Below are 13742 nucleotides of genomic sequence, written 5' to 3'. Positions count from 1 at the left end.
AGCTATATTCTAATGCTAATTGCTGCAAAACGGGAACAGATACAAATATATGTTTTTTTTCCCTGACGAAAGAAGCAACTCTAATCTTTATTTTGGTAGGTTCCATGCTTTTATAGCAATAGAACACAATATTCTGTGGGCCTTGCAAAATCTGTCAAAATCCAGTAAAACGGCCGGGAGCGAAGTTCAGTGAAAATGGCTGCGAGTGAATGAGTTAAATGGTTCAAGTGACACAAAATTCAAATTAGTTTTCTCCCACGTTGCCCAGTTTGGATGTCTGCCATGGCAACATGTCGACAAATGACACCTGAAATAAAAATGAACGAGTTAATGTTTTACAGAGCTGCATATATATAGATATTTATATACATAGGAAGTCCTTTTGTCATTACACAATTTCCTGCCCAAATTGTTTCAGAGAAGATATTCTCTCTATGGGCAACAATCTCCTACCTTGGTACGCGTAAGTGAATAAGCCCTCTAATTACAATTGACTGCCCATTTTTCTCCACACCTCCGGTTCTTATCTGCCTCCCTGTCCCTGGTGCTGCCGCTGCCGTGACAAAGGCGAGGAGAAATCTAGACCCATAAGCATTGTGGCCTCGATTATGGACCTCAAAATGGAAGCCCGGCTCCAAGCAATTACCCCGCGAGGGAGGAAGAGTGCGACACACTGGCAGCGGCGGGATGCAGGTGAAGGAGAGTGCTCTGGTGTGCAATGGAAAAGACAAAAAACACTTGGAATGTGGAGGCAGGGACAAAGGGAGGGAAGGACACAAAAGGAGAGAGCGGGGGCTTGATGGAGAATGGCGGCGTTAGATAGGCTGTCACCTCTCAAGCGTTCTCTAAATGTATTGTGGCAGGCAGCTGTCAATGTAGAGGAAAGTTGGAAATCAGGAAAGAGGAGACAATCTGCTCCCCGTGTGACGAGATGCCAGAGCAGCGGCATCAACACTGGCTTGTTTTGAACGCAGCCCGGGGAAAATCTCCCCCAACACCTAACTGTTAATTCTCATGAATATCACTGTCATCATTATCATTATAATTATAATTATCTCCCTGATCGCCACCCTGGTAGGAAGCATTACATCATGCGCACAAACAGTGCAGTGTTCCCCCGCTGTATCACGGTTCATCTTTCGCACCGATGCTATTTCGTAGATTTAAAAAAAAAAAATTTGTGTGTTTTTACGAGGATTGAAATTTCATTTTTCAAAATGAAAAGGTTTCAATTTTGGGGTGGTGGGCGGGGAAGATTCATTCTGATCAGTCTATTGGCTTTATTTCTTATACTTTATTCATTTATTTATACTGTCTAGATAAGTTTAGTGTTTTTATGATTTACTGAACTATATATATATATATATATATATATATATAATTTCAAATCACTGACGGGCCAAAACCTCGTAGTTCCAAAGTTTTTACGTTTCAGTTGACCCCAAAAACGGCATTTTGGTCCTTGTTGCTCAAGCCATTTTTAACACTTTAGATTGGACAATAATGTGTAAAAACGGCATCCACATGTGTGGTCTAAACAAAAGTATAGATATTAAAAAAAAAAAAAATTACATTTGCCAAATTGCGACTGATGAGGTTTCGGGCCAACCTCAGCTAAATGCAGAACATTTTATTTAGTAAGACAAATGTAGTTCATACTGTTTTCACTTTTGATTGACATGACATCCGACTGTGTTTGTGAGTAAAGAATATTTATTTTTCTTCAATACACAAGCATAGTGTGTCCACTTCTTTTAGGAATCGTCATGTTCCCCTAATAACAAGATTGACAGCTGCTAAATTGCTTTGCTGTCCTCATTTCAGACTGCTGCAATGTTGTGGCAGTATGATGTTGCTGTCTCTCTCTCTCTCTAGGTGTTTTCCATGTCTATTATGAATTAAGCTGCATGGGCAAATGCGACGCTGTGCTATTTAGGCTTTTAGCTGCAACACAGGGAATCCGCTCGCCTTTCGTGTTATTGTTCAAAACATCACATGAAACCTTTTGTAGCAGTTTGCATGCTGCAGGACAAACGGTGTTGGGCAGCCCCAGAAACTTGTAAAGACTTAATGGAAATAAGCAATTTTGTTAACATTTACTTAGAAAAACCTTAAAATGAAACTCCGCGTTACTGACATTGTGCTTTTATGTGCAATTATGTGCACTGTAGTGTGAATGCAAATGAGGCAGGACTAGAAAGGCATATGGAAAATAGGTGAGTGGGAGTCCATCAACCTTTGCACTTCTATTAGTTCACTTGTCAACATTTTTGTATTTTTTATTTTTATTTTTGCCAGCAGTGGAATAGCTGCTGTGGACAGCCCCAAGAGTTCTCCAAGAATTTGACCCATATTTACAGGAAAATGAAAAAAACGTGACACCTCAGTTCACCCGTTTTGCATTATCTCCAGTCATGCTTAATGCAAAATGCCAATTCAGCTCAGCAACTATAAATATTTTGCCTTTTATTTAGCTCCCCCCCCCCACTTATTCAAATTTCAACAAGAAAAATAGTGATCTATAATACAGGACTGTCTCGGAAAATTAGAATATTGTGATAAAGTTCTTTATTTTCTGTAATCCAATTAACGCATTTGCTCCCCATAACGTGTAAATACGTTTTTTTGTTTTTTTTTAATTTTGTAAGTGTCTCACTCACAGAAGCTTACATGTGTGAATGAGTGAGTGGGAAAAAAAAAATCCGTGCGTACTTTCAAATTGCTGCGGGAGTGACGTCACGCAGCTGACACGTTCGCCCGGCCCCGTTTGCGACACGCCCCCCCGCTCTGCGATTGGCTGGAGGGGTGTAAACATTGTCTTTCCACAGAAATGTCCCGCTGTTTACAAAACAAACACAAAATGGCAAAATACAGGCTGGGGGTGTGGGGGTTTAGGACAAAATCACCCCCACACGTTATGAAAAGCCTATATCAATAAATTGAGAAGTAGTTTGTTTGTTTAAATCCTGTATTTAAAAAGTGCATTTTCCTGAGTGAAACCGGCAGACAGCCCCTTTAAAAGGTGGAGCCAGGCATGGTGAGTGACGTGGGTGTCAGGCAATGAGAGTATAGAGTTGGCTGGCTTTTAACTGCATGTTGAGTTGTTTACTGTTACTTGTTTGTTTTCTTGACGTTTGTTCAATAGAGTGATTGATAATGCGCTAGTGGCTTTGGCTACACTTTCTCTGTGTTGTTGTTTTCTTACGGACTCTTTTACTCCTTGCCAACACCGAGTGCTGGAAAAATAAAACCTGAGAAGCGCCGATTCACACATTTTGCAACTGGATTTTGACTGATTTTGTAAGACCCACATAATATTATGTTCTGTTGCTGTAAAAACATGGAACTTACCAAAAGAAAGATTAGAGTCTCTTCTTTTATCAGGAAAAAAAGTATATTTGTATCTGGTTCCGTTTTGCAGCAATCAGCATTAGAATATAGTTAAGTTTCATCAAGATTCACATTCCTGGTGAAAACACTGACAAAAAGAGCTCATTGCAACATGGCCCTGGCTGATCTCTTATACTCTGCTGCCACTTGCTGGCCGTTTTATTAAATAGCTATCATTGCTTTAAGCCACCTCTTCATGTCAAAAGCTGCATCAAAGCCTTCTGTGTGCTCTTGCTTAAACAAATTAAAACGAAGATATAAAGGTGTTTTTGGGAGTGAAGGGCAAAGTATTAAAAAACATGTCTTCACGTTTTTGGGTTTGAACGAGTTAATCACCTTATTTGAGTTATTTGACGAATCATTGCAGGCGTACTTATAATTCAAATTTAGCCTCGCAACAGGAAGAATATAAGTCACAACAGCTTGCAACGTGACATTTTGTACACTATTTATACCAAATTGCACATTTGTTCATTTCTGTCGTCATTGGAACACTAGCTCTGAAGAATTATGACAGTATTGTTCTTTTCATAAACAGTTCTCTAGTCATTATCCTATCACATTCATCATACTTTTCCGTAACTTGTGACTGGATTAAATCGTGTTCATACCAGTTGATTAAAGGCAATATAATATATAATGTCAAGGAATGAAGCCCTAGACACTATTGTGTTAGCTCTAACAGTATCAACCAGTATACATCAATAGAATACAGAGGAAATGGAATCATTTGGCTGTTGCCAAAATGTTTTTCTCCTTAAATGTATGACATTTAAGTTTGCTGAGACCTTTTGAGTGCGCTGAATCAGCAGTAACAAGAAGGCGCTCGGGGCATTTCACACAGCTCTTGTATTGTCAGCAGCCATGATGATGAAGCGTGTCCGTCGCGTGCCTTCGCTGCCGTGCCGTCATCTGTTTATTTGAGGACACAAGAGGGTACAGGATCTGAATCAGCTCGTGTACCGCCGGCAAATCTGGCAAATAAAGGCATACGGGGAGCCCGGTTGGTACAGGACAGGACAGCTGGCTTGTCGATTGCCGCGCGATTGTTAAGTAAACGTCACGTTTGTTTAATGGTCCCACTGGCTACGGTTGCAATGCAGATAGTGTTAATGTTTGTAATTTGCAACTTCTTCTGTGTCCGTTTTATTTGGCCAAGGTCCTTCTTTTTTGCCACATCACCCTGTGCTCAAACAAGCTCATTAAGAACACTTTGAATCCATATTCGTTATAGCTTATAGCCAGGGGAAAGGTTTAAGCAGAAACTAATGAGCTTGATTCTGAAAAGAAAAAAAAAACTCATCATGACAGAGAGGATGCAATTAACTGTGGGGTTGTTCTATCCCTCGAAAGCATCACATAAACAAGTGATCATTCATTTTCATTCATGTTGCTAGATTACAGTGCTTTTCATGTTGTTGCTGTTTTTTTTTTATATACAAAATCATTGTCACTAAATTATCATCTCATTTAGTGACACACAAAAACTAAATAATGTGTAGTTAGAAATATCAGGGTGTCAACTTAAACCGCCGACATTTAGTCCATTAAATGTAATCACAGTTGAAACCATGCAGAGATAATGCTATGCTAGCTTGGCTAAACTAAATTTGCTAATTTGTGCACTGATTTTGCGAAAACAAACGCACACATGGGATTTTTGGGGGCCGATGCTGGTACCAATATTGGTGGCTATAGTAATATTTACTACCAACGTTTACTTTAGAAGCAGAACACTACTAAGTTGTCGCTTATGCGGTCAGACTACAGATAAGATCCTTTCGCAAACAAAACAAAATATTTAACCATTTACTCCTCCCTACATTAAATAAATACATTTTTATATAAGCATGACAGAGCAACACCCCCTCGACCCCCTCCTGTAAGCCCCTGGGAAGCTCTGATTGTGGAGCAACCACAGCCTGCAGCCTAGCTCCATTTATCTACTGCTGCGATGGAGATAAGAACAGTGGAGGGCATATCGCAGCACTTCAAGGGGGGTTGGGGTTACGTTTTTGTTCATTGCGGAGGGCACCCGAAGAACACAAGAAAGTAAGTGTGGGAAAGTAGCTTGCTCCAAGGCATAATCAAGTGACCTTCCTAAGTCTCCTCACAGCTGAAGAGCTGCTCCACGCATGGTTCGTTCGCGCTGCCGAATGGGGCTCGGAAAGTACCAGACTGTTGAGAAGCCTTTTACATGAGAGGTCTGAGGATGCCCTCATCTATTCATCGAGTCATGGCGAGCGTGGCCAGGAAAATGCTCCTAGTGGAGCGCAGGGAATCCGGCAAAGTGGTGCTTTGGATGACATCTCGGTTTTTCTATTTATTGCGCACGTGTGCCATGTTCTGGCTATTTGCTGCAGATTGCCACTCTGTGACATACAACTAGAAAACGATGCAAGTAAAAGCCTCAATGATGATTGGTAATTAGCTAAATGCCGAGTTCCACGCGGCTCCCATCGCAACAGAGCCATCAAGGCCAAATGTCAGGTACGCAAGAGGTGCTAATGGGTGTGTGGCTGGATCATACCCGACATAACTATAATTGTGTATATACAACTTGGTGTGTGAATACTTTGTATGAAATAATTATGAGCATTTTTAATAAGCTTGTTAGCTATGTTAAACTGGGTACAGTATACACATACTGATAATCAAGCCGATCATGACGGATTATCAATGGTTGTAGGGTGTTTCAACAGTGATTTTTCATCATTTATCCACTCTGAAAACATTCAAACTCATAAATGATTAATCTGTTCAATATTTATGATCATAAAGCTATAGTATATTTGTAGTCTTCCCAGCGTTTGTGACATGAAACGGAATGACAGCCAATTAAATGGAGCACATGTATACCGATAATCGAGCCTTAATCTCTTCCGATCGAAGTTAGCAAAGGCCTGATTGTCAGATTGTCAAAAGATTATCCTGAAGATTATCCCGATCTGCTTGGAAAATCGTAAATGTTCAACCTATGATCCCAAAACCTTGTGTATGAGTTGGGCCAAGCTACTGTCTTTTGTGATTATGACGTGGAATAGAAACGTAGCCAATCAGGAAGCGACCTGAAGCTAACGCTGTTGTTGTCCACAACTAAAGTTAGCAATTGGTTGTGTAAATAGCCGAAGTTTCCGACACTATGAAAGTACCCTGAATGCACCATTTTGCTTGCGTAGCATTAGCAACTAGCAAGGGTGTAGCGTATGTTATTCTGTTGTCACGAGGTGTCCTTTAAGCTGTTTAATGACCCCGCACTTGGAGTTAACTCTAAACCTAAATAAACAATGTTAAGAATTACATCTAAAATGCGTTTCGTTTTTAAACCATCGCTAGCCTAGCGCAAACAGGAAGTTAGCAAATGCTAACGAGGAGTTAGCATCGACTTCGGGAGTGTTTTTTCTTCAAGAATCGAATCGGGCCCTTCTGAATCGAATCGAATCGATTTTGGAAATCTGAATCGATACCCAGCACTATTCGTCTTTGTATTTCCCGGCAAAATGGATACGCTGTGGTAGCCTGCTGCTTTTCATATTTTGGTCTTGGTCCTACGCCAGACATCTGCTTTGGGGAAGGGGACTCGTGATTGTCGGTGAAGATACAGTTATGTGTGAGCCGTGCCGAGTTGGTCACATGGCAATTCTTTTGTTCGACACGTGTGGGTTCTTCCACATTTTAAAAATTAGTTTACATGTTGAATATCTGTTTGAATACTGATGTTGAATATCAGTTTCTGTGTGTACTAAGGCTGGGATACGGCCTTAAGGATCTTTTTTAAGCCGCTGTGTTACAGTATAGGTTAGGTTCCGATGTAATTCTATTCTAACTTGCATTGTCAGCATTTTGTTGCCAGATAATTACTGTGTCTTCTATTATGTCCCTGATGTGCCATTTTCTGTGTAAAATACTCCTCGTTTGTCAGATCTGTCAATAGACGCATGTAACGCTTACTCAGATAATCACGAACAACTGACCTTCATTCCTTTTTTTTTTTTTTGCCGTGCATACGCAGGAGCTCCAGTTCGAGCGGCTAACGCGGGAGCTGGAGGTTGAGAGGCAGATTGTGGCCAATCAGCTGGAAAGATGCAGACTCGGGGCAGAATCGCCGGGTGCTGGAAGCAGCAGGTAATGGAACGATTTAGCACACAAACAGCTACACTCCAACTAAATACATGGTGTTTTTTTTGTTTTTGTTTTTGTTTACCCTTCACTGATATTCTGTAGTGTAAACCTTATAGCATACTGATGAAGTTGCCTTTCATTGGACAGCCAGCCTGAAAGTTGTCCAATCTTTTATCTTAACTCTTTGGTATGATTTTGAGGTCAACTTAAAGTAGCTGAATGCTCTACCAATACTGCCATGAGCATACATTTTTAGTTTTGGTACTTGTGTGCAATTTAACCCAAGTAGACTAAGTGTGCTTACTTAAAAGCTGTTTATTAGTCAGTTCAGGAAAAAAGGTAGAGTATTTTTATGTGGAAAGAACGGAAATCAGATGAGTGTAGTGCGGTAGACCATTGCGCACGTTTTTCAGCCTCAGGCCTGACACATAAAAAAAAAAAAAAGAGAGAATTCCACATAGTACAGGATATTTAAACACCAAAATGTTCAACCAAACCACCAGTTTTGTCGAACAAAAGTCTGCTAGCGTAACGCTAATGGTATTGTTTCAGTGTCAGCAGAGAACTATGCTGTGTAATATTAATTTTGTAAGCCATTAATGTATTGGCGCGCCAGTATTTTATTTTTTAAACTGATTTTTTTACAGTGTGTTGAATAGCGAAAATCCGCGACTAATTAACGGCAAACCAATAAAGTTGGTGATAGCCTCGATATGCCACAAGATGGCAGCAGAGCACTTTTTTTTTCCTCTATTAGACAAGGTTATGGCCTGACTAAAATTAAGTTCCACCCCTTACTTCAACACATCTCCTTGGCACTAAGAATGGACCAAACCAATATTTATATACTGTGCAGTATTAGACATGGCTTTGACCTGAGTGAGCACAAAAACACTTTTTTTTTTTTTTTTTTTTTTTCAGCAAAAATTAAGCTGCTTAAAGGTTTTTGTTTTTTTTTATGGTCTCTCTGTATTGCGGCTTTGCTCGTATTTCGTATGGCTCTGGCTCTGTATTTGTTTACACCAAAGTGCATCAAAGCTTACTGTTATCCTTGTTGGTGATGCCGCTCAGTCATAGCCATAGTCATGTTTGTTTCTTTCAGCTGAAGGCTGCAAGACAATACATTGGAGCTAAATACAACTGTGTTTGTAGTGAAAACGCTGAGCCAGTGTTGTGAGTGTGAACACGCATTTGTAGCGGAGTGTTATTTGCCTACCGTGGCAGTATTGACAGAGAAGAGCGATTGGGTTTTGTTGTGGAAATTTGTCCCCTCGACCCCTGTTTCAGAACTGTGGTACAGATGCAACAACATGTCCGCTGACCACACGGCTGTGGTGCAGCCTGCTGTCATGAGTCATTGACAAATTATACAAAAGTGAAGACAGCGCGGCAAAATGTGCCTTGCTAGTAGGCATGGGCTGGTTATTGGTTTCAAGGTGTGCAGTAGTATTAAAATGTCATGGTTTCAAAACTGCTTAAATTTTATATCAGCGGTTTCCGTGTCGAAAAAAGTCGTACCTTTGGGGAATTTTAGGATACCGCTGTCGTTGATGCGCAAAACGTGCTTACAGAGAGTGGCTACTATGCTTCCAATACGATATCGCATTTACAAAAACGCCACCTATAACTCTTTGACAAATTCAAGCTAACATTCATATATTAACTGTGAAAATGTCTTGAAATGAATGTTTGTTTCTGTGCTCACATTCACAACAGAGAAATGAATGCTAAAAGGATGCTACCAAGGCAGATAACAAGCTAACTAGCATGGCTAACAGCAATTCGCTTCCGCTCTGACGTTACTTCGGAGAAGAACAGCAAGTACTTTTACTTTGATTTTAATTTGAAAAGTTTGTTTAAAAAAATGATGTTGTATTGATGTTGGTGAACAACAGTATATGATAGCAATATAATCTATAATACCAACTTTAGTAACTCAGTGTTTGGTAACTGAACTAAGACGGCAATTTTTTATTTTTTTTTTACTGTCGAGATTTGTACAGTTAAATAATAGTATTTGTTTTACTATTGTAACTTTACATGCAGTATTATTATTATTATTATTATTATTATTATTTATTTTTTTACTTCTGAGGTTTCACTTTACTGTATTTGTATACTTACTTGCATCGTCTGCATTTTAGAGACACCGCCATTAAAAAAAAAAAAAATCACTAATAAAAAGTCACAATACCATATTTACGCCTTAAAATGTGTTAAAAATGAGGACAAAGTTACCTTTGGTGCGACACAAGCCCCAGGGCATGGCAGCCTTTGCAATACAATTGATAGCATTTGCATAATGGCGTTCTCATTTTGTAAGGGTAATGAGTGTCAAATAGTGTTAACCGATCTTTCCGTTAGCAGTCAACATGCTATTCACAGCAGATGTAGTTGGGCTCATCTCTTAAAGAATGTGCATACTGTTTACAAATATCTACTTCAAACATTTTTATTCCAGCTTTGAGCTGCATTCACCTGGGATGTATATATTGAGACTCAGGTTCAAAAGAGGCTGGTATTAGGATGTTTTTTGGGACATGTGCTTGTATATGGTGATATATTCTTGCCCTCGAGGCTGCGAACCAACAAAAAGCGCCAGCAGGCTGCACAACTCAAGAGTTGGCTTCTATTGGCACAGGCGCGGGTGTGCAGCAACTTCAAATACTTCTCTGTACTCTTCAAAACGCAGCACTACGACCATATGCTCGCAATATCGCCAATTTGTCAGCCCGCTTTGTCGTTTATACAGTGCGGTGCAGTACGATATGTATTTTTCATTTTATCTGATCTCAATTATATTAAGATTTTTTTTTTGTATTGTTTTTAAACTTTCAATTTTAAAGTATCGGTAGTGAAAATGAAAGCAACTAGCGAAGAGCAACACACCACATTGGCAAAATAAATATCTACAAAAAAAGAAAAAATCATCAGTTATTTTTCTTTGTTGTAAAGCTAAACAAAGTAAAGCAAATTTTTATGACTGTAATTAATAATTCTTTGTTGTTGTCAAGGAACCAAAAAAAGCTGTTTTAGCCATGCATTAATTGTTTATTTTTAAAAATAATCGCCCAATAAATCGGTAATTGTTTTTTTTTTTTTTTTAATCTGCCAAATATCGCAATTTTCATGAGCCTCAAAAAATTGTTTGGTCAATAGCAACAAATGAAACGTTACCGTAAGTCGATGCGATCTCTATGATTGGTCAAGACCCTTTCCATATAATTTATTGTTAGTTTTATTAATCAGTAATCACTACATAATGTACATAATGCAGATGCTCGGATGATGCCATAAAGAGCCTGAAAAGCCAGAGGTAACTCATTGCTCATTTAATACAATATGTACAAGTAGTATGTACTTGTGAAAAACAGACTACGTTTGCATGTTCAACATGTGTGCCCAAGCAGTGCTTTGCCATCATTCTGGCACGTAATCAAGTGATTATTTGTACTTTTTTTTTTTTTTAATCTTCAAACGGTTGCCACCATTTGATGACGTGAAACATATGTGGAGCTTAGTTTTTGAAACAAACTGTGTTTAGATGTGAAGTTGAACTGCAGCCAGTGTTTGGATAGACTCTACAACACTAACAGCGACACTCTGACTCATCTGCTTCCCATTGGCTCTTTGCGGACTTGCTGGGAACATGGTGTAAACACCAAAGCGGCGACTGCTTTTTGTACTTCTAAAAATACTTTGGCAACGTTTCATTCATGGGGTCAGTGGCCCCTGGCAACAATAAATACGCTGCTCCTGTTTTCTCCTTTTTTAGGATGTTCTTGTGTGATTTGAGTGGGATGTTCAACAAAATGGCATCCATTGGAATTCATAGAAAACTGTTTTTTTTTAAAGGAATTTTTGAATACCTTGACCTAAATTCTTTAGCATAGGAACTGTCAACGAAGTTGCATACTTCAGTGATTGATGTTCATGCAGCGCAGACTTTATAACAAAAAACAAAACAAAACAAAAAACATTAGGGCTGGGTCTAAAATATTGATATATCGATATCAAATCGATATTCCTTTTCATAGCCCAATATTGATTCATAAAACCATGAATCGATACTTTTTGTTTGTTTTTTTACCCCGCAAATTAATGCGCCAAGTAGGGCCCGACCGATTAATCGGCCATGGATTATAATCGGCCGATTACTGGTCTTCAAACATCGGCCAATTGAGCTAAATGGCAGTGGTGTTGTGGTGCGATATCACTTATGAAACTCGTTCTTTGGCTTGTGGCTCTGTCTATAGTATACTGCCCCCAAGTGGCCAAGCCACACACAGTTTTTGAAAATGAAATTAATTTGTTTTCATAAAGCACAATAATATAGAGTGCTTTTTTTTTTTTTTTTAATTGAAAAACACATTGCAAAAATGTGTTTTTATTTGGGAGCCTGGAACAGATTAATGGCATTTCCATTCATTTCAATGAGGAAAGATGATTTGAGATAGCAGATGTTTTGAGTTACAAGCATGGTCATGGAATGGATTAAACATGCATCTCTCAAAGCACCACTGTATTTTCAACATGATTTTATTGTAAAGCGTGTACTACAAAAAACATCCTTGTATGTTTTTTTTTTTTTTTGCTTTTATTTGTGAAAACGTATCTCACTCAAAGCAGCTGTTATTACGCTCGCAGTCCTTCAAACCAAACACAACAAGACCTCAGAGTGCCTGATTCAATCTCTGGTTCCACTTGAAAAATCATCATATTTACTTTTCGAAATGTGCTCTTTCATTTTTCATTTTTCTCACACTGGAGTTCTGACTCAAGTTTTTGGAGGCACTCTCCTTTAACATTGCGCTTACGCTGTGTAATTTTTGTAGGTCAAATATCTTCAAAGCCAGATTTTGGTAATTTTTTTCTGATATCAAGTTGAGTGAGCACTGTGCATTCTTATGACATTGACCTTAAAAAAAAAATAAAAAATTCTGATAGGTTTTTGTGAAAAGCTTTGCACATGGTAGGGCTGTGCAATTAATCGAAATTCAATTACAATTTCAATTATTACGCTCCACAGTTACAAAATCAGCATAATCGTATAAATTTTTTTTATTAATGCTAATTTTTGAGTTGTTTGCATTTATACATTTACACCTTTTTTTTCAAATTTTAAAATAACTTTTTTTTAATCCAAAAGGAACTTGCATAATTGGTGTTTCAAAGAATTTTATTTGTCTTAGTATATATATATGTGTGTATATATATATATATATATATATATATATATATATATATATATACTTTTAAACGTTTTCTTGTTTTGTACCAATAAATAAATAAATGATGATCCTACTGCACTAGTGCACTTCAAGAGCTTTTTGATCTCTTATACTCTGCTGCCATCTGCTGGCCGTTTTTGTAATAACTACCATTGCTTCAAAAATTCTCTTCAGTTCAGAGGTTGCATCAAAGCCAAAATGTATAATTACATCTTTGGGAAAATGGTAATATTTAAAATAGAACATATTTATACGTTTTTGGGAGTAAATTAGTTAATCATTTCGTTCAGTAGTGCTCAAACTAAAAACATAAGTTATCTGTATCAGGCCGATACTAGCTTTACATTTTATTTATCAAATGTACTACAGCTACTATCGATACTCCTATTAAAAATATCATTTAATAATATTGTAAGCCTGTAACAATGTGCACAATTTGAAAATGAACACTATGCTAAAGTATAGGAACTTTCCTAGATTTCAGCCCCCCAGAGCAAAAACTCCCATCGTGAGTTCCACAGCTTTTTAAGAGCCCAGCACAGACAAATGAAATGGCTGCCATTGGGCATTTGTGAGCAAATGGAGATTAGCTTTAACGTTTCAGGTCCCGCTGCGGGGCTCAATAGCTCAGCGGGTTACAGCAGGGATTAGGGCGCACACTAGGGTTTCACTTGCAGATTGCAGATTTCAGTACACAGACAAAACAGTGTTGAAGAAGAGAGAAAGAAAGAATTACAAGACTTGAAGCAACGTTTTCCAACGGCTGTAGTTGAGCGGCATAAATAGAATTAGTTGCAAAGTTTAATGCTGCAAGGCTTGTGGGGACATTTTAAATTCAAGACAGATGAAACCCGACATCAACGATCCTATCGTTTATCCTGACAGCTTCCGAGAAAATATACGGTCCTAAGAAACGTGTTATCCTGACAGGCCTACCAATAGCTCACATTATCTACCCTTTCGCCATCCGGTTGGCATTCAGCAGGCGCCATTTCTTGT

General features: G+C 38.6%; 1 protein-coding gene across 4 annotated transcripts in view; it reads left to right on the top strand.

Annotated features, from left to right (window-relative positions):
* Positions 1–13742, top strand: part of pkp4 (plakophilin 4) — a 68374-nt gene that overhangs the window by 19628 nt on the left and 35004 nt on the right. For all 4 annotated transcript variants that reach the window (XM_077535978.1, XM_077535979.1, XM_077535977.1 and 1 more), the window contains one exon: positions 7403–7515. In XM_077535978.1, coding sequence (XP_077392104.1) covers positions 7403–7515 — 113 coding nt within the window. The remainder of the gene's footprint in view (positions 1–7402; positions 7516–13742) is intronic.

This window comes from Festucalex cinctus, chromosome 11 (assembly GCF_051991245.1).
Source record: "Festucalex cinctus isolate MCC-2025b chromosome 11, RoL_Fcin_1.0, whole genome shotgun sequence".
Taxonomy (NCBI): domain Eukaryota; kingdom Metazoa; phylum Chordata; class Actinopteri; order Syngnathiformes; family Syngnathidae; genus Festucalex; species Festucalex cinctus.
The sequence above is the reverse complement of the archived record's forward strand: the minus strand, read 5'-3'. Positions and strand labels throughout refer to the sequence as shown.